The sequence below is a fragment of the Poecilia latipinna genome, unplaced genomic scaffold, assembly GCF_001443285.1.
Source record: "Poecilia latipinna isolate Pla-1442-1.1 unplaced genomic scaffold, P_latipinna-1.0 Scaffold912, whole genome shotgun sequence".
Classification (NCBI taxonomy): Eukaryota; Metazoa; Chordata; class Actinopteri; order Cyprinodontiformes; family Poeciliidae; genus Poecilia; species Poecilia latipinna.
The window spans coordinates 142089-164464 of NW_015113528.1; the positions used below are offsets into that span (position 1 = coordinate 142089).

A 22376-nucleotide genomic window follows, 5' to 3' on the forward strand; every position below is an offset into this window, starting at 1 on the left:
AAACCTATTTCACTCTACTCGGCTCCATGGCTGAAGCTCTGCCTCCGTAGATAATGAGCATAAACTATGGCCTCCTGCCAGAACTAACATTTCATTTAGGATGAAGCAGTAAACATCATCGTTCTGGCGATGGCTGATTGTGACATTGGCTACGAGCCACAAAATGGTCTGATTAACCAAAACACTCTCTCGCTCTCACACAGAGAATTACCCTCAAGCTTTAAACAATAATCCAAATGAGGGTTGTCATGTCTGCTTTTTATTCACACGGATGGACGCGTGTGTTATCCTGCACCTGATCCCCGTGTTGATGCAAACAGGCAGCAACCGTTGGAAAAACGAGCTGGTAACATCGGTTCGGCGTGGATGTTAATATTCAGACAGATTTTCCTTTGTCTGCAGCTTGTAAGCCACATTTAGGTCGTTCTTGTGCCTCTGCTCCCCTGCTGGCTTGACTGTCAGTCAAAGACACACATCGGCCCGAGCACGCACACTCCTCTTTCTTTTGATTTCTCGATAGCAAAAAATGACATCACAGCTCTAACAAAACAAACAAACTGCTGATATTCTGCAAGTTGAAGGCAAATATTCTAATTGTCAACATTGAAATGTTTGAATATTGTTTTTATGACACCAAAGTTAAATATATAGGGAAGTAACAAGAACAAAATCTCATTCCCATCAATTATCAACTTTCTCCAAAGAAAAGTTGCAAAATGTCAATTTTCCTGAGTGAGTGGGAGGCAGAGATGCTAGTTTGTGCATATTGAAGAAGTTGAGGAAGAGCTAGCAGCTGCTCTGGGGGTGTTTCTCTGAGGGAGGCAGCACTAATGTCATCCTAATGTTTGTGTTAATCAGGGTAGCATATGCCCCTCGTGAGCGCGCTATGCATTGAAGGATGCACCTGCAGCAGGCGCCCCATGTTTTCTTCACTGTCCTTCTCTCTCTCCTGGCTGAGAAAGTTGGATAAAAATCCTGCGTAGTACTTTTCTAAGCAATTGTCAGTGTGCAGTCAAGTAGAAACACAAGTGAGTTTAGTGTATAAATCGAACAAGACACACATATTTAGTCCTATTCTTGTTTTATAACAAGACTTTTACGAGGTGGCACACCACAAACGCATAAAAACACATCCCAAACAGAGCAACACACACAGTGTTGATCAAAAAGGGCTTTCAACCTCAGCTCTGACCAAACTGAAGCTGCTTTCAAAGTTCATTTCACTGCAGGAGGCTGCAGCCAAATGCACGCTGACACATCACACACAGTTTCCCTTTGGAGGAAAACCTCCTAATTCACCAATTACAACCAATTCAGTCTGATTCTAGGCTCCAGATTGCTCTCGTACAGTTGAACCCGGCCCTTCTTGCACTTTCTCTGTTTTCACCCACTGGAAAAACCTGAACCCTGTTCTGATTAAAGGCTCGTTGTCCCTAGGCTGCTATTCTGGTCTATAAAATTGCACAGTTCAAGCCACAAGTTGGTGTTTAGCTCATGCTTCCCAGAATAGCCCAAAGAAAACAACAGTGTGATCAGCTACGGGAACACTGGCCCTGCTAATGTAGAGAGGAAGGATAATTATGAAGTGAAAGTCTCGCTGCAGAGATTATCCCTAAACATTAGGTATTTATTCTGGTATTCAGACTTCATTTCATTCTTTTTCCATTCAGGTGAGATAATTCCTCGCTCTGCATTGCAAATGTAATTGCGTCTTGCACCAATACCTTGAAACATTCCCGAGTTAAGGCATTATCTGGAAATGATTGCTCATGAATATTCTCAAAACAAATTGATTTATTCTTAAAAGCGAGTGAAATTGCCTCGTACCATTTGGGTATTGTTTGCCGATCAAACGCCTTTAAACCCGTGCCAGCGTGCCAAGTTTCATCTCGGAGAGAAAACAGGAGCTTTTGTCAGCTGGAAATAAGTCAATTGATTCAATTCAGGACTCCTTCCACAGCCGAATAAAGAGACAAAATATGCCATGAAATGTCCCAAAGCACTCATGTAGTTTTATCTTTTTCTTTTGTAAACCTACATGCTCAATTATAAATGGACAAAAGCATCAATACTTTGGAGGAAATCGATAAAATTACAGACAAAGGCAATGCAGTCTGGCTGTAGTCTTTTTAACACAATTTTCAACGTCTTATTATCCAAAACTAGGGCACAGAGGTAGTAGCTCCTAGAGGGAAACCTGACATCCCAGAGGGTTTCTGCTTATTCTAGGGATTCCCCTGCTAGAAAGGACATGCAGTCCTTCATTAATGCAAACATGGTCCTAAATCCCTCAGTCCAGTTTTTGCTTCTTCCTACCAAAAATCCAAAGGAAGATACTGGAACGTCTTCAATGGAGAAAAGACTGAGTTTCAACAAGTGTTGATGCCGATAAAGACAAAGGTCATGGCTTGAAGATGCAAATAGAAACACATGATATCAGAAAAAGCAAAAACCCCCGAGGTCCACCACATCTAATCCTTGAGATCCTGTCTTTGAGCACTAATAGGTATGGATTGGTTACTGGTTTCATACCACCATATAAAAGTCAGTTTCAAAACTACAAAAATTATATGTCGTATTGTTCCTACAGTATCGCTCGTGTTGCTGCAGTATTATGACAATGTGGGAATACTACGGCAACCGTAAGATTGACAACTTGGTCTGAAGAACATTGCTCTATGTAAAAAATGTGCTTACGAACAGCAGCAGCCAGAGAATGCAACATTATTTGCTAAATTCAAGGTGAAGTTTATGCTGTCTAGAAATGAATAATTATGTACCAACAATCAAGTAGTCAAGAACTAATGCTGGAGGGGATGACATTCCAGCATCGCACATGTGATCTCAACACAGCTTCTAAAGACAAAGTTGAGGGACTATATGTAGAGATTATGGTGATGGGCTAATATAAAACTTTAGTTAAATTAACTCATTTATCCTAATAGTTTTTTGAGAACAGCAGTGTTTCTGGTAGCAAGAGGTCAATCACCTATGCATTCACATCAAAATATTCTAAAGAAAATAATTTCATACCGGTCCATGCCTGAGCACCACAAACGGGCTCAAACTCGGTGCAACCCTGGTAGAGTTCACTTGCACCAGGAACAAGCTTGGTACCAAGAGTTTGAACACACTTGCTTCAATTATACATTTCATATTAGGTTTTTAGTCAAAATATGACTTCTTCCACTCCTATTAGTTAAAAACCAGCAAGAACATCCCAGTTTTACATCTCTACCAGCCGCTACAAAGAGTTTTCCCACACACGGGCCCCACCTTTCTTCCTCTCCACTTTTAGCAAAGTCACAATGAGGGATTCTAACCACGGACTCCTCCTCTCTGTCCTTGCCTCTCCAGCTCAGCCCAGAGGCTTTGTATTCCCCTCCCTTGTTTTAAGTCTCTTCATTCTGATGCTGTGCAGCACCCAGCTGATTTTTCCCCCCTTTCCACTGTTCTCCATCTGGGCCAACAGAGGCCTTCAGGGACTTATTTGGTGTCTGTCTTTATTCCCACAGCTTGTCTCTGGCCTACGGGCAAACTGCAGAGTGTGATCTTTCTGCAAGCTGATAGAAATCTCCCCATTCACCTCCTCACTCATGCTTGTTCTCTGCTAAGATTTCGCTTTGCTACAAATGGATTCATGAGCATCTCAAACCACATCTGCTCAGTATGCCTCAGTTTTTACGTCAAATATAAAGAACCAGAAGCCCTGTTCATTGATCATCTCTTTGCCCTTCTATAAATACTACCTTGACCATTTTTTTAAGCAAAAAAGCCAAATGTTGCCTTTGTTATTTCCTCAAACTGGCTTTTAAATGGAGTGACTGGAACAATAAGCAGGCCTCTTTATCACACAGAGGAGGAAAGCAATTGTTAGACAAATCTGGGATTTTCTCATCTGGCTGTGGTTCATAAAGAAAAGCACTGCCAGCAGTCAGCTTTGAGGCAAAGAAACCTCCTGGGCCAAAAGGCTACAGGGCTGGCAAACATCTGCAAGTGGCGCATCCTGCAAAAGGAAGATCCATTGTTCCAAGTTAAGATACCAGAAGGACTTGAAGTGAGTTGTCCTTGAGGTAGAGATTTCCACTCTGTAGCCTATAATGTGAGAAAACTCAAAGTGGCAACCAAACCAAATGGGATACGGTGGCTTATACTCAACCACCTTTAACTTTTACCCATTTTTATGTTAAAATAATAAACTTTAAAGTCTTTTATTTAGATTTTATTTGTTTACTTGTTGCAAGGGTGTTTTTCATCTACAGGCCTTGTCACAGTTAGTGGAGCTAAATACTGGGAATAAAACCGGTGAGGCTGCAGCAATTTGAAACTAAGGCAGAGGTTCACTTTCCACTAAGCGTAGTGCTAGAAACGGCAGTCATTAGCTGCGCTGCCATTACAAATGAATTACAAAACATTATCGATATTCTGCTAAAGTTGAAAAAATACAATTTAACAACTGCAGTGCATCTTCTTCTTTATGGTTTGCGCCAGTAGTAACATAGGTGCAAAAAAAACAATTTTTTGAAAATAAAAATTGGTTCATTATTATTTAAATAAACCAATTTCGATACAACCAAAAGAAAAAACACCTCGTCCTTTAGCCAAAACTTATCAAAAACGAGTTATTTCAAAATTGCTGTTTCCATTAAGCAAATTTATTTTCGAAATGTCAAATTGCACTTTTATATGGTTAGAGAAAGTACAGCAAGTGTTCAGATGAGAATTTGTTTTAAGTCATTTTCACAAATGCTCTCCATCTGATCTGACTGAGCTGTTTTGCAAAGACGAATTGTCAAACACTTTTTATTTGGAAAGCTGGTAGAGACACTGCTTAACAATTATCCTCTACTTTGTTGATCTGCCACATAAAATCCCAATAAAAGAGACTGAGGTTGAGTGGTTGTAAAAAGGAACAAAGTGAAAAACTTGAGCAGTTACTAATACTTCTGCAAGGCAAGAGAGTTGAGATTGAGCTACTGAAGTTGGACTTCCATCAAAGTACCTCTGGGTCAAACGGGTCAAGCTAAACATATTCTGATAGCTCAAGGTGGTGGATTCGCTGCTGCTGGTTATGATATGCAAATCTTCTTGTCCTATGAATAAAAAGAGGAGAAAACGGCATATTTAGCCTCCAGATGGCAGAAATGAGAATCATTTTTCTACCATCAATGATTAAATCACACATTTGTTAAGGATAAACTGAAACCACTTTAGTGTCTTGCGTCCACACAACACGACACACCTACTGGGGCTTGAACAACAAGAACTCTGGCAGGCGTTTTGGGATGTTATTACAACAAACAGTGGGGGGAGGCAAACAGACCCACAGAGAAAGACAGGAACAGGGAGACAAACTCAGCAAATAAACAGCGCCGCATGGTCACTGCCATGGTCACACACATGTAGATTCATGAGACCTGGGTATGCAGTGACTAAGGTTGCATCATAAGCTGCTAACAATCAGAGCAACCCCAAGAGAGCACAGCTGTTTCATCAGCTGAATGGGGAGATGAATAGCTCAGTTAAAGGATGTTATTTCGAACGGCTGCTTGAACAAATCAAATGTTCTCTTTGGCTGCACAGCGACGGTTTCCCTGTTTACGTTGTCCACTCAAACAATGGGGTAGGAAAAAAAAACACTTTTTTTCCTCCGACTTTTCTAAACATATTGAATTTATTTGGACTTTTATTTAAACAGCTTCAGACGGAGAGGAGAGTTTATGGAGCCGTTGTGAGTTTACATTTATCGATTTCAATACTTGCATGTAGAGAATAAACCACAGAGACACACATGGACGTGCATCCAGCCAAAACCTCAACACGACCGCTATAAAATGTGAAAATCTTTCCTGAGGTCAGGAGTTTAGACCTAAACAAACACTAACAATGAGGACAATTACCAGTAGATTGGCCTATTACCAAAATAGACTGCTTAGAGTGAGTGTGTAACCCTCATTCCCCCTTCTGTGTGTGTGTGTGTGTGTGTGTGTGTGTATGTTTACCATCTGCTGCTAACGAGCTCGGAGTGAGCCGGGTCCAGGTGTGGGTGTTTAGTGTACACTGGAGGGCAAGTAAGCCTCCTGTTTGAGATACACACTCAGGCTCTTAATTCAACATAATCTGGTACGCCAACAAACTAGACTTGACTAAACTGAGAGTGACTCTTTGACCTTTCTTATTAAAACTTGATTAGTCGGTTTCCGTGGCAACAAGCTGCCTCACAGGAGCATGAAACATCCTATTTTATACATGTTTGTCCAAACTGCCTCCTCAGATTTGGCAGTAATGACCGAGATAGCCGTGGAAGAAAGATTTTTGCAGTCCAGACCTTCAGATCTCCTCTAAAAATGCTTAAAACTTGTTCAAACACCTAATATACCTTAATATGCATAAACATGGTCAGAAACAACGTTAGCTCCACTGCAAAGCTAATATTTACAGTCTTACCTCAGTTCTTGGAGGTACAGCCATATTTGTTACTCTGAGGATGTTTTAGTTGATTTTAATGTGATGACAGGAAAGTTGACTTGGTCAATTTGAATGTTTTGTTGATGATTTTTCTGCTGATGCTGAATATCATTAGTTGCCTCCTTCTGTAAAAAGAGTCTCAGCCTCACATATTATTTTACTTGGATAAATGAAGAATACAATCACTTAAAAATCCTACATACGAAGATGAAACGGTGTTGAATTTGTCTGACATTTTAAGGTTTATTTTCAGTTTAAAAATGCTGCAGGTATGCAACAAAGTGCCTCCATATTTCAAACAGTGGCAGTAGCACTTAGCATAACTGTGGCTCACTGCTTCTTGTGTTGTTTTTCCCCCCTGTGAGAATGCCAAATATTTACAACTCCTGTCAGTTTTCCCGTCTGTGCCAGCTCACTTCTGTTCTTCCTGTTTCGTTCCATCTCCTCTCATGATGGGGACGAGTCTGCACAATTTCTTCCCAGCAATCTTTAGGGAGGGGGGTGGATTGATATCGCATGGCTTGCGCTTCATGGTGCCAGTCGGATGCGTGGCGGGTGTGCGGAGGTTGCCAATAGGAGGTGGGCATGGGGGGTACCAGGCGGAGGCTCCACACGCTTAATTAGCATCCAAGATGGATGGATGGCGGTACAGGAGGCTAATTATGCCATTTGAACAGAATTGACGGCACTAAACGCCTTACCGTCAAAGCATTTGGACTCTTTTGCAACTTATTGTATATACAGGCGCCGCTAGAAGGGCTCTAAGAAATTCATTTCCCTGGCAATACTTCGTGATGAATGCCACAGCTGTGGCGCCAGAGCTGGCAGCTTCAGCACGTGTCATCTGGCCCTGTCAAGGCCAAGTTTTTTCTAATTTGAAAAAATGAGAAAGTGACATTCTGCTCATTCACACTCGCACACATGCCAAGCATTCTGTCAGCAGAGCTGGCAGCTGGCGAATCGCGGCGCATCGAGTGACTCGACACAATCATGCACTTGAGAAGAGAGGAGACTCGCTTTTGACTTTGAGTTCAGTTTCTGTTCCATGATAAGAAGTGATTAAAACCTGCTGATTGTGAGGAATCCATGCAGACAGATGTGAACTCAAAGTGTTTTACCATGTGATGCTCAGGAAATTCTCCATCATTTGTGTGCTCTCACTCTGCTAAGCAGCATCTGCAGAAGACATTAAGTCCATAACTAGAAAACCAACACAGGAATGTCATCAGGTTCAGGGTGAGGACGTGGAATCACTTTCTACGTGAGAAACAGTCGAGTTTGTCCTGCTGCTATTTACTCCAGGGGTGTTCAAAGTTTCACATGGGCCAAGAAAATAAAAAAATTTAAATCACAGCGACTCTTTTTGTGATTTCAAACGTTTCTTTTCTTTTTAATTATTATTATGATTATAATTTTTTTTTGCTTGCTTTCCTGTATTAAGAAAGGCATCTTGTTTTCAAACTCTTTTGGGCTTGATTGAACAAATTTACTCTTAGTTATAAGAACAGGATTTGGGTATGTTTGTTTCAAAACGTTTGCTGTATTATCAAAGTTTAATAAATAAATCAAATTAATTTCTTTAGCCATTGGCCACAGTCCTGCAGACAAAAACAACAAATAATAATTCGAACTAAACAAAAATAGAAGCATAAAAGAAGCCCAACAAATTAATCTCACATTGTAGCCAGTGAAAATGTGTTTTAAGAAGTGGCTTAAAAACATCGAGTTGAAGCCCATCTTTAAAAGCTTTATAGTTAAAAATCTCTGGGTAGACATGATTCTATTATGAAAGCTTGGTTATCAAAAATGTAACACTTTTGTACTTTATCCATTGTAAAATGATTGTCAGTAATAATTTTATCTTGATTACAAATTCTAAAACAATCGTCATCTGTATCATCCACCTGTGCTGGTTGAGCCAAATATGTATCACTCGTGAATTGCATTTGGGGGCCACACAAAATCAGTCCCAGAGCCACAAATGGCCCCCGGTCTGCACTTTAGGCACCCCTGATCTACTCACCTCTCTCTTCAGCTGCATTTTCAATCCAACCAGGATGAATTTCACATTGCCATAGCGAGAATGAGGCTTTTCAGTGTATGTTTGTGTGTGTGTGGGTGGGTGTGTTTTGGTACGCCACAGGAGCATTTTCAAGGCACATGATTTGCCACTGAAGCTGACTAATTTAGGGGAAATGGCCGTCTATATGACAGACATCCATAATTTGTGTGTGCATGGACCTATGGCTGCAGGCTAATATGGTAATACAATCAATGGACAAAGAATTTCAATCATTCCATATAAAGCAACATTTCCTCCTGTCCTCATCACTCTCCTGGTATTACCTCTCACTCAGCCGCGTGATGCATAGAAGATTTATTACTCTGCTTCCTGCAATACATAAAGAAACACATAAGAGGTCTTCCACCTGAGTCCCTGCTTCTCTCAGGGAGTAATGCCCCTTTTATGCATCTCTTTCCATAATGGCCCCCATGTCGCTCTCACACAGACTCCTATCCAAAGAGGGAGTGCTCACCTCCTAACATGATGCTAAAGCTGCACACAGACATGCAGACTACCCTAATGTTGGCGTAAACACACCACACACAAACCCAGAGCCTCTCCAGTAAACAGAGCAGCAGCTCTGATGTGCTCTTACTTCCTGGCTGCCATTCAGAGACATTAGAGCTGCCGACATTATACAGACATGCTAATGATATCTGGTAATGTGGCACTGCTGCATTGACATGCAGAATGGGTTTAAACCGAGCGCATGACGAAAATACTGCTAGCCGCTGGTCCTTCATAGATTTATTGTTCTGTGTGTGATATTGAACACTGGGATTTAGGGATGCACAATATGTCAACATTAACATTGGCATTTTTTTTAACATATGTAATTATGATGAGCAACTGGAGGTTTTGGAAGATTAAACAAACTTGAATAAATATATATCTTACCAGACACCAGCCTCAAGCAGTCATTTGTAACTCCAATAATACACATACTTACTATTAAAATACTTATTATTAAGTCAGTGCAAATGTGCTGGAGTGCAAATGATGCAAGGACATGTTTCCTTTTGTCAGTGTATTTCCAATGGCACTGGGATTAACTTTTGGTTCAGACAAATACGGAAGCTGCAGCATATGCACTTGTAAAATCTGCGCTAAATTATTCCGCTTTAGTTGTCAATGCTGGTGACTTTTAAAGTCTTTGTTTCATTTAAGAAAAGGTATTTTTAGTTTTCCCCAAGCATAATTTAATCTCGTACTTGTTAGATGGAAATTACAATCTAACGCTGCTATATTTTTATGACTTGTGTTTTTAGCATGAATTCAAAAGGATTTTATATTCGGAACTAATTCTGAGATCAACATGTCCAGTTTTAGTGCTTTAGCATTAAGAATATCTTGGTAGAAATCATGTTTTAACTATAACATGTAATTTAGACAAGTAAATACAAGTGAGTCAGGTTTGGTTATTATTGGGGTCGGTGAGAGCAGTTTGGGCTGACACGGATTGTTCCCAAGAAGGGTACAATGGTTTCTGTCTGTGTGATTGAGTTTAGAGAGCTCGGGCCAGACCCCAATGTCCACTCATGCTTTAGGCACCATTAGTGAGCTGAATTTGATTCAGACGGTGATGGATACAAAGTGGAGGTCAATGAGCGCCCCTGTGACATCTGCCCTTTGAGGCTGATCAAACACCAGATGTGCCGCTGCGGTGTGGAACCATCTGTAGGGAGAGCTTAAAGAAAGGAGGGGACTGCCGTGGTTGAGGCCAGATAAATACATTTACACTCTAAATTATTCATACCACCCTACAGAAATAGATTTAAAATATTTTTACTTTTAATCAACTTTGAATCGACAATGTTCTTCAACTTAAACTGGATCTGTTTGTGTGCCTTGGATAGACATTTGTTGTGAATTAGTGCTGCCAGTCAGAAGCATATTCAGAAAGGTCATTTTAAATCCAACTCTGCTGGAGGTATGAATAATTATGAGCCAGGTGGCTGACAAAGGGAAAAACATGTTCTTCCCAATAGTTAGCCGTGTGACATGACGGTTGATGTTGCATTTCAGGGATTTTGATTCTCAATTCTTTTTTTTCCCACAAATCCTGCATGGATGTCTGCAGGCGATCCATGCAGACATGCTCTAAATGCTTTCTATGAATGAATTCACTGGACTACTGAAACATTACTGAGGTTAAACATGCAGCCTAAGGACATGAGCTGCTTGAATCCATTAATATAGTTTTTTTTCTTTTATTATTTACTCTCTACCTAAATGACTTCCAGGGAGGCAGTTATGGGTTCAGGGCTTCTTTGATTGTTCAGTGTTTAAACAAGGAATCTAACATATCCTGTGTTTGCTCTTAGATGGCACCCAGAGGGGTTGAGTCCCGACCAAGGCACCGGTATGAAGATTTGGAAGGGGATTACAATCCACAACCCAGGTGAGATCATCATATTTATTCTTTTTATTCCTGCATGTTGGGAAACGTCGCGCCACTTCCTGCCTTTGTCTCTCCCTACGCACACACACACACACACGCACACACACACAGAGACGCACACAAGAAGTGTAGACTAATCCTCTTTGGAGCTTATAATTAAATCTGGAGTGTTTGCCTTGGGAGTGTGTACTCATCCCAGGAATAGGACTGATCAGCTCTCCAGAGAGCAGGGTGCAGGCAGGGGGATCTCTCGCCCTTTAACAGGACCGTACCAGTCCCTCTGTTTGTTTTTTTTTTACCCGCCATCTTGTCAAAATTATATGGCAAACATGCATCTGTCCAAAGTCGACAACAAACATTCATGTAAGTGTGTGTACACGCGCCGTCACGGCTCGCCTGCGAAGTGGAGCGGCACAATGCACGCTGAGTGAGAGCAGGAGGCTGAGGAGGGGGGAGAGGGGGGACACCAGGATGGAGAGAAGGAGAGTGAGGGGAAAAGAGAACAGTTATTTCACGGGTTATTGCCCCCCCTGATGTGACAGGCACCAGGGAGCACAGACATCAGCCCTGGGTCGGGGGGAAACAGACAGTGTAGGAAGGAGAAGCAGCAGAGAGAACAGTTTAGTCCTAAATGTGCAGATTTGGATAAACTTCGACACCTCAAAACAAACCAAGACTCTAATTACGATCATTATTCCAGATTTCTGTGAAATTATTTGTCATATTTTCAATTAAAATCACAAAAATTATTGTATTTTTAAACAGTTTCTCAGGCAATTTATAGCTCTTTGTGAGCGCTGCAAAATCCTGCTTGGCATTTATTTCTCTATTGTTTCCGAAATTATTTCCACATCATTAAAAAGTAATCACTAGCTCCATTAGTAAGAGAAACATTACACTGCAAATCCAGAGCGTCATTTCTAGAATATTATTAACAATGGCAGCTATAATATTGTCTGCTTACATGATTAGATGTGCAGATAACAATCAGGTTCTTGTCTTTTGAAGAATCTTTAGCTTGAACTGAACAATTAACGTCCTTCAGCACTTCTTCTCGTTTCTAATGTTCTCTATAGAGATGAATTAATACTTCCAACTCTCATGAGCATAAACACAAGCTGATAGAGGGTTGGATACAAATCTATTCTGGGAATGTTTTCCTTTTTTTTTTCAAAGTGAAAGGGGAAAAAACACTGGAGAAAAAGAGAGCAGACACAGCAGAGAATTGAATGCATTTTTCAAAGTGGGGCTGAACTTTGTGCGAAATCCCCCCGGGGGCCGCCATTATTGAAAGCCATTTCCTCTCAAAATGAGTGCGGCTCCACCATTGGCCTGGCTCTCATTAGCATACATTTGGCCTGCCTTTGTGTGGAGCCGGCTGGGGCTGCAGCTGGAGGGTTGGGAGCGAAGGAGGTAAGCGTTGCATGTGTGCGTGTTCGTGCGCACGCGCGTGTGTGTGTGTGTGTGTGTGTGTGTGCGTGGATATAAGAGGAGATGAAGCAAAGCGTCTCACAGATGGGAGCAAACAGGGAGAGGTGGAGAGGAGGAAGGAGGTACGAGTCAGGAAGATGGCTGCTCACACAGATGTTTGCAAAATTCTTAAAAATTTCCTTTAAAAAATATGTTTTTAGATCTTTTACAGAGAAATTAATATAATGACCCTGATTAGTGTTTACATTTGTAAACACTTTGCAACAACTTTGTGTTCTTACCATTAACAGAAATTTAAATATCTATTTCTGTATAAGTTTTGTCTATTTTATTTCTTGTTTTTTGTTTTTTTTTTTTGTAGTTTTTGAGTTGTGCATGGGCAGGTTAAAAATTACCAGACCGCAATATGCTAAATGAAGACAATCAAAAAGGGACTGGACAGGTTTAACTTTCATAAGTAGAACCTTGCTTTTTAAGTAAAAGAAAAAGGCCAGACTCAAGTTTTACAGAGAGAAAAGAGGTCCAGACTTCTCAAATAATGTTAATGTTAAATAAACAGATATGTTTGACATAAACCAAACACAGCATTCAGAGCAAAGACCTCATAAAACTGGTGGGAATGCTTCTGCTACAATGCTACTTGGTCACCTCACCATTATAAATTCAACCACAAGTTTTAACTTGAAGAAAATATGAACAACTAAAAAATATTAAAGCTGAAGCATAACTGCACCCTACAACATGATGAAGATGCAAAGATGTTTGAGGAGCCAACATACTAAAAAGTCTAAGTCCAAGTCCAGATGTTGATCTCACCGCTTAAAGATGTCTCAGCTAAAAGTAAGAAAGTGGGACAAACTTTTCTTGAATAATTGTCAGCTACTGGGGTGCTCTAACTTTTTCCTTCAGATATAAAACCCCACTTTTGTTATCTTTTGATTCATAAGTAATATGTTATTATTGCTATTACTTAATGGAGTGCCCTGATGTTGTTCGGATGACTGATATGCTGTCATGTTACTTCAGAGAAAGGCTTTAAAGGGTCACAAAGTGGCAAATTTCTGGGTTTACCGAAAGAAATCTAGTTTTGCACGGCTACATTTTGTAATTGTCTTGCAAAATAATATACTCCTGGGAGCATTGCTCTACTATGCTACATTGTAGAAATATAAGAAAAGGATTATTAGACCTTCAGTAAATTAATTTTTCCCACAAACAGAAAACAGACCTGCAGGCTACAGCATGCAGCCCCTTTATCTGCTTTATTCCTCTGGAAAATGTTTCTCATCACATTGTGGCAGCCCAAAGTGTACATGCAATAAATCAGCTTCTGTCTGGCTGTCCCCACATCTCAAATTAAGAAACTTGAAGTAGTTTATTCCAGAGTAGGGAGGTGTGATGGAAAGAAACCTCAGACTTCAGCCTGAAACTGGCTCCTTGGGGCTACTGCACAGCACAGCAGCCAGTAAGTGAAGCTCAAGGCTTGGAAAAGAGGATTTGGAAAGAAAAGCTGGAAGTGGTAACATGGAGAGGTTTGCCCCAGGGAGGGTGAGAGTACTACTTTGGCTCTTACCTCACTCTCCACCGGCCATTAACGTGGGGGTGTAGCTCTGCCTCCGGATAGGCTCTACGCTTTGGGACGCACACAGAAACACAAGGCCATATGGAGAATATTACCGTCATTATCAATTCAAAGAGGCAGGTCATGGGCGCGGTGACCCAACCCCGGGTTATCCAATCAGAACAACCCCTGACCCATTCCCCTAAGGTGATTGGATTGGGAAGGCAGGCTGGCACCAAGTTGCTGCTGGTCATGGCTGATTATTGGCAGATTAATGCGCAACTGACCTGAAACATGGGATGTGTACCAAAACTGATCTCGGTACTGAAATACAAATTGTACATCAAGTAGGTTGGAGGTGTCTAATTTCAGAAGACCTCTAGCTAGCACCTCTCTGTTCATATGCGATTACAGTCGATCATTCTGAGGAGGCTCTCATGATTGTTTGTGGAGAGACTGGAATCCTCTGCCCCACCTTATAAAAACCAGGGGCAACTTCTTGATTGTCCGCAGCATGCTGAGTAGGCTGTAGTATGTGTACAAGTGTCCCTTGAGGGCTCTTGTCTGACCTTCCTGAATAGCTCAAACTCATTCTTCCCAAGCTTACGGGTACTTGGCTTTCTCCAGCACGTACCGAACACATCAACCTTTCTACTGAGGCTTTAATGAGTTACATCCATGTTAGACACACCTAGAAGTATGAAATAAAAGATATGGTATGTGAATATATACGAATTCAAAACGAACCAGAGTTCACTTCAACTGAGCCGAGATCTAGGCAGACCAGAGTTTGCTTTTTTTGGACCCCATCAGAATTTGACTACACATTCATGCTTCCTCAAATGTACCAGACTTCCTAGACAAATGGTTTGATTAAAGCGGACTAAACAAGACTGGTATGAATGCACTCTAAAACTCACACATGCTCATTAAAACTGAACAAGAAAAGGTGGGAAAACAGAGTATAAATTTCAGTTGCAACATTTAGATGGACGTGTGGGGTAACTTCAAAAAAATATGGATAATTCTTTACCAGATAGACTTTTACTTCACTAAGAACTATCGGTTTCAATATTAAATAAATGATAAAAGCTTCTACTATGTCTCCTCCAGTCTAACTTTTCAAGTCATAGTGCTTGGCAGCACAGGTGATCAGCCGCATTTATTACAGAAATCTGTTATCATTCTTCCTTCTGTAATATTGTTTGGAGCTCCTGGTGAATTCATAAGATTTTCTCAGGGTCAGCAGAGAAATCATATTGTTGCTGTTCTCGTCCCGTCTTTATTAAAGTCCTGCTTCTCACAGTTTTACTGTTTTCCCCGCCCTGCTGCTGTCCAGCTGTCCAATGACTCACTCTAAACTCGCCCAACTCGGTTAAAGTTATTATTTCTGCAAGTCATTTAATTCCTCAGGAGCTCAGGCTGCATTATATTGAAAGAATTGTTTGGACTCAGAATGCGGGATAAGTGGCTTAAAAGTCAAAATAATAAAAATAAACGAGCAGCCGAGGAGTTCCTGAGGTTTTATGATTTCCTACGAGGTGTCCTGACCCTTCACTGGTTTTGCTGGCTTTTCATGAAACTGCGGGCAGACGCAGCAATGTTTGAGAAGCTAACACACTTTGTGCTCAGACACAGAAGAATGTAATAGAATCAGCAGAAGGAAATGAAAGGTTTTAAAGCAGCTCTGTCACATGCACAGCTGAGGCACCAGTGGCTCTACCTGTTTACATTAACTGGGCTTTCTCTGCTTTCTACTGATTCCATCAATCCTTCTGTCTGCATTTCTCCGTCGCTTCTGTTTATGTTTTCCTTAGTCTCTTCTTCACCACCCGTCTCTCCGTCTGTCTCCTAGGGTCTGTGTATGGGAAAATGAAATCGGTGCATCATAAATAAAACAAAAGAGAAACACTTTGAGGCCCGGGCGCTCCCTCTGAGCTCAGTTAGAAATACAAAAACTGTTGTGTAAGAATCGGCATCGCATTCAGTCCACAAATAAAGACTAATTCAAATGTTGTCTTCCTCGTCCAGGAGGAAATGGAAAGCAGCAGCCCTGGACAAACTGAGCTGAATATGTGCAATGACGAGTTCAAAACATCTCGTCCAAAACATTTCCCCATCTGTTTTCATAATCAGCTTCTGACTTGACTGTTTTCCCCTCAACACAGCATGAGAGCTCTGCTTTTTGCTCCACTTTCCAAAAGGTAAATCTCCTTTTACTGAGGGAACTGATAAAAGATTTAATGCATCATTAAGGAATACATCTTTGGGATAACAGTGCCTTGAAAAGGCATTATTGAACTTTGATATTTTCTATTTTTTTTTCTGCGCTGAAACAACAAACATCCATGTGTTTCATTGGGACTTTATGGGATAGAGAAGGGATCAAAAAGTTTACAGTAAAAAGGGAATTTTTAGATTCAGAGCTGATAATGTTTCCCAGCAACTCTACATTTTTAGTAAATATCTTAGTAAATGTCATTTTATTTCTATTTTTAGGTTTTAAAGTTCAGCTAAAAGACAATGGATAGTTTATACTTAGCAGTTTTTTCATGGATAAAACAACCAAGACCTGTATTTGTAGCTATAATTATATCTTAAAACACTATTCAGTTTGTACAGTAGCATTTTGCATGTGTCGCCTTGCCTGGCTCTTCCACCTGATCCATCTGGTTTGGGAGACTTTGTTGGTCGATTCAATAAAAACCCTATGAAATCCTCTGAGGTTTGTGGTTGGATTGTGAGAAAATGTAGAAAAGTTCAAGAGGAACGAAAACTTCCAAAGCACTGCTGTTAAAATGACTCCCCATCTGTTTCCGTCATCAACTCTTACTCAACTGGTTTCCCTCAACTCTTCATTATTACATGAGAACGAAGCTCCTCGTTGCCCGCTCCGGACGGTGCACCTCATTTAACTGCTTATGCCTTTTTAGTGGCTGTCATTCTGCATTTTTATTCATTCAGAGCAATAAATGCATTCACACCAGCAGATTTGAGCTAAATAGATCATTATTATCCATTAAATCTGTGTGGAAACATCGTCGTAGAGCCTGTTATTACTGGTGGCTCCCGTCTCTTCTCACCTTCTCATTTTCTAAACCAGAGCCCCTGCTGTTACCTGCCACTGATACTGTACACACTCCCCGTCGCTGCTCACTATGTAATAGCGCTCAGTGTAAACATGGGCCCATTTAGATGAAGAACGCACGCCAAGGTGAGAGCCAATTTCCAGCGCCGTTGTTGACATAGGCTGGTTTGATTAGCAGAGCTGTCTTGATGGCCGAGGCCACGGTGGCTAATGGTTTTCTCTGCAACACTCAGAGCCTGCACAGTGCTGATTTTAGGGAGACTAGTAAATGCATCAAGCACTAATGAGTATTGTCAACTATCCCTAAACATTTCCACAAAGATTGAGGACCAGTCTCCTCAGATTAGAGGAAAGGTTTGCCACAATTTATTCGTAAAGTCATGCCACCGCAGGGATAAAAACTGTTTGTGCCTCTGCAAACTGTGGCACCGTTTACCCTGAAAACGCTTCAGCTGAAATGTGAAATGCATATGAATGAATATGTGTGGGAGTGTGTGGCAGTGAGGTGCAGCAGCTGGTACTTTTTTCTGCTGAGCAGTTGATATATTTTGCATGCAGTGGGCGTAAGGTGAGCATATAATTGGCAGATGTGCTCACATGTGCATCCATATGTTTTATAATCAGAACTGTAATGAATTTGATGATTAAATGCTATTTAATTGGCATCGGCGTCATTTCAACATTCTAAACAAATGTTGCGCTCATTTGTTTAGAGTATGGATGCACCAAAAAGTGTCGGTCGGCTTTTAAAATAATGTAAAATAAGCTGATGTAAAAATAATGGTGCAGCAGAATCAGCAGATTAAACACTGCTGTTTGCCTGTTTTATTAAAATGCCAACACTAAAAAAAGGTTTGTCTACAAGTATTAACTGTAGTCTTCTCTATATCACATATCTATACTACTAAAACACTCATTCACGAAGATTATTACTGGCACTTAAGCAGAAATCATATGAAATAAACACTAACTCTTGGACCAAACAGCTGGTGGAAACCACCTGCACTTCCTCTGACGTCTCATTCAAAGGATTTAATCTATAAGAACAATGTTTCTCAGAAGCTATTGCTTTTTTCTTCTGTGCAATTTAAAATTGATTTTAAGCTCTCCATGTTTTTCTAACACTGATAATGATCTCAGTCTTCTTATTTATGGACTTGCCTTTAATCCTACAAGCTGTCCAGACCCTCAGGAAGTGAGGTCATCTTTTCTTCTAATCTTTCCTGAACACCTGAAGGCAGCTATTTCAATTGCAAACTGAGAACTTTATTATTTTGATTATTTAATTATATTTCATGCTTTTATTGTAATTAGTGCTGCATGTTGATCATTTAGCAACTCTAGCCAGTAGCCGAGAATATAAAACTGCATTTACTTTAGCACATATATATTGTCATTTTTTTCATGTCATTTAATGGCTAATTTTGTGCTTATTCTATCCTCTAATTGCTTAAGACATTTTTTGCTTGGTTTTTACCCTCTAATAATGTCTGTCAATTCGTTTTTAAAACAGAACACTGACATGACTGACGTGAAGCAAATAGTTTGACTTTTATTTGGCTTTCTGATTAATATTTACCAAGGACGCAGCTCTTATCTCAGGCACAGAGGCGTCGATAGACTGAATTTATGCTCCAACTTCCACACCAGTTGTTCACAGGGATGTTCCTGAGCCCATGCATCGATTTCCTCTACACAATCATGTTTGCTTTTCAATTCGGGACCGCCTGGGAGCCCAAAGATCACGAACATTCAATATTGGTTTCTCACCCCTGTCCCTTGTGTGTGGCCTTCTTTGGATTCTGCAGATCTCTTAATTGTACTGTGATGCAATCTGGAAGTATACTTATATTTATGGATAAAAGGAGGATGTCAAACAGAGTAATGCTGTTTCATGTTAAATGTCACATTCATCCAGAGAGTGTGTGTGTGTGTGTGTGTCTGACAGATGCATGGTTGTTTTCCAGCTGTTGTGGGGGTATTTGTGGGAGTGTGGGGCTAATGAGGAGTTGGGGGGCTGTTGTTGGTGTGGGGTTACTAATTTCCTCCTTCCGTTTCCTGGGGCAGGTGCGGGATAACCGCCATACGCACAGATTCCTCACTGTCACAGGGCGGAAGCAGGCCCCAAACTGCAACACACACTCTGCTTTCACTGCTGCGCGTGTGTAATCGTATATCTCCCAACACGTACCCACATGCACAGCTCTGGATGTAATATTGAGTCTATCAGCGGCACTCTGAGGGTGGTGGGGGGTGCGGTGTATGGTGATGATGTTCTCAGAGTGCAAGTCAGATGTATTAGACGGCGTGTCATTACAGCTTTCCACTCTAGTTGGTCCCTGTGGTTCACATCACACCTTACTCTGCTGCTCCATATAGACCTAAGAGGGGCAGACGGGGGAGTCTCTCTTCCGGTCCCCTGCTAAACATAGCCATCAGCTCCCTTCCCTGTCCGCATCTCAAACCAACCGTCTCCCTGTTCTGCCAGCATTCGTCAGCACCAGACGAATGGATCGACTCGGTGCTTTGTGAAGTATTCCTTCCTCTGGAGCAGCTTTAACATTTTACTATTAAACTAAAAAGTACACACAACTCTGCAAAAACCTGGTTGTAAAAGTATGTACACCCTAAAGTTATACTTTGTTGAAGAACTTTATTTAATTTACAATATGTAGTCAGAGAAAATATTTTCCAAGAGTGACCCAATGATGGGTGATAAGGTCCTTAAGTACCAACTGAGGAGCATAGGACAACTTGGAGCCCAGCATGTCAGAGGTCAGAGGTCATTGTACGCTCTGAAATGTTTAATCTGTTCAGTTTAGCAGTTAGTCATTCAGAAAAAGGGACACAGGAAGAATCCATTTCTCTATTAGCATCATTTGAGATGTTGTGGAAAACAGTCGTCTGTAGTGCAGCAGATACTGGTGGTGTAGAAGAAGATATATGTGACTGCTTTGCCCAAATCATCACTGAAGATGAGAAAAGATGAAATGAGATGCAAAAAAGAAAGAAGCATTAAAGCGAGAGATGATGGAGAGACAAATGGAGCATAAAGGAGAGGGAGAAATGTTGAGGAAATTGAAGAGAGATGGATTGTGGGTTTTTGGGTGGCCCTGAGACGAGTTGAAGACCCAGGTGTCGCCCCTCCTTTATCCTGGTGTATCTCCATCCTTCTTTTATTCCCTCTCAGTGCCTCTCCTGGTGGCCTTCAGCATTTAATCTGGATTAATGGAGGAGCATGACCTTCGCCTCCTTCTCTCCTGCTCTTTCCGCTGCTGCTTCATTTCACACCACTATCTAAGGAGCAATTTATTTCCACGCAGACTAGACTGCACATCTGTTTCTGTTCTGTCACATCTTCATTTCATATTAAAGTCTTTAGCTTTCTGTCATTCTTCCATCCTCCACCAGTTTTATTCCTCGTGTCTGTGCTTGTGTTTATGCTGATGGACGAGGCAGGGCTGGTAGTTGTTGGGACCACCTGTGAGTCCCGTCCAGCCCCTCTCTATGGGTGGTCAGGTCTCTGCAAACACACATGCTGAAGTCCACATCACCTCAGTCTATGAATATCCTCAGGGGAAAGTCTTGTCAGGCACGAGTGCAGACGCACGCTCCCCAGCAAGATGTGTGCAGCCTAAACTGTGGCGAGTGACTCATTCTAATTGGCCGGTCAACAGGTGCTGAGCTCGACTCGAGGGACCGGACGTGGCAGACGCAGGGATACAATTACAGAACAAGGCAGAAGCTAAGCTCAAAGCTTCTGTGTAATAACTACAGTAGGAGCCATTGTTAGAGGGGAAGTAGACGGCAGAATCTGCTCTGTGATTCTCTTTGTTGCTTATCTATAAAAAAAATTTACCCACTACCAAATCTGCTACATCACTATACCACTTAAATTCAGTTATACAACTGTGTTACAAAACGTTACACAATGACTGCACTGTCAAATTGTAAAACTTAGAAAAGATTTATCAATGATTTTATTAAACCAACACCAAAAGTAGCAAACTGAACTGTGTTTGTGGTTTTCAAACATAATCAACTAGGTTATTATTGAACCTAGCTGTAGTTGCATCTGATATCACCACTGCTATATTCAGCAGTATCACAATGTTGTGATTACCTAACACTGTGCAACACCGTTCTTAAAATAGAACTTGGTTTAATGCACTCTATCAAGAACTGATTGAAACTACAGTGAACCTTTTCCTATTTGTCGATTTTTCTATGGCATGTAACTAAATTATTCACAGAAAACCTGGATGCTTTTTTTTAAGCTCGTATCTTAAATATCTGAAAGAAAATGCAGCTGGGAAATATAGCAGAAATACATAGGTGTAAAGCTACTTTACATGCTATTGGATGTCATTTGCAAAGCATCAAATTTATTTTCCTTGACAACAATTGGCTATAACCTCCAAACCATTTTGTTTCCTTCTGCTCTTGGGCTACTGTAGTTCCCACTGTGCTTAATAGTGCATATTGAAGTATATTTGGTTTTTGAACTATTGAAATGGGTAGTCATATGCATTTAGAGGGAATCTCAAGTATTCACATATTTTAGTTATTAGTGTGTGAGGTTATTACTGTGAATCCAGGAGGTTCACTGCATCAAGAAAACAACTTATATGAACATTTAAGCTGTACAAACTTTTCCACAAACAAGAAAAGAGATTGAGAAAAGTTTTGTGTTTTTGACCAAAATATGTTCAAAAACCCTGATCGATACTGGTCTCAGTGTAACTAATTCAGGTGCTCCTTTTTCATAAGAGGCTTTGCTTATTTCAGCCAGCAAACACCAAACTGTTTTCTGCCAGCATCAGAATAGCAAGTCTCCACACAGCCTTTCAAGCTGCTGCAACTTTGCATCAGGCTCTTGCATCTCTCTGCTTTGGAAACTGATAGTTAAAAACTTTATTCTTCGCTTTATAAGAAGACTTGTTTATCACTCAGCCCCTGGAAACGTAGCATAAGATGGAAAACATTTGAGCCAGCCTTTTTGCTTCTCGCGCCTCTCTCTCTCTTCCACCATTGCTCGGAAGCCCCCCGTGTCGCCTTACCCAGGGGTTTAGCCCCTAATCACCCACAGCTAGTGGGAGGGAACCGGAGACTTCCAGCTGGCTGCCTTGTTACTGCACACCCCTGGGACACACACATTCCTCCACACACACACAACCTCATATATGCTTACCAAGGAATTTGCCGTTATCTCTTGGCATCTCTCCATCCACGTCCCCCTGACAACTCGATCCTGCCAAGGCCTCACCACATAAACTGAGTAACAGCAGGAAACCGACCAACAGAGAGCTGTCCTTCACTCCAAACCAGTTCAAACCAGTATCAAGAACAGTCATCACGATAC

The 22376-nt window shown here is 41.1% G+C and overlaps 1 protein-coding gene and 1 long non-coding RNA gene across 3 annotated transcripts in view; one reads left to right on the forward strand and one right to left on the reverse strand.

Moving 5' to 3' along the window:
- LOC106957525 (partitioning defective 3 homolog B-like) overlaps positions 1-22376 on the forward strand; it is a 130550-nt gene that overhangs the window by 106526 nt on the left and 1648 nt on the right. For both annotated transcript variants that reach the window (XM_015048905.1, XM_015048906.1), the window contains one exon: positions 10858-10934. In XM_015048905.1, the coding sequence (XP_014904391.1) occupies positions 10858-10934 (77 nt within the window). The remainder of the gene's footprint in view (positions 1-10857; positions 10935-22376) is intronic.
- LOC106957527 (uncharacterized) overlaps positions 1-22376 on the reverse strand; it is a 59129-nt gene that overhangs the window by 4246 nt on the left and 32507 nt on the right. The window lies entirely within an intron of this gene.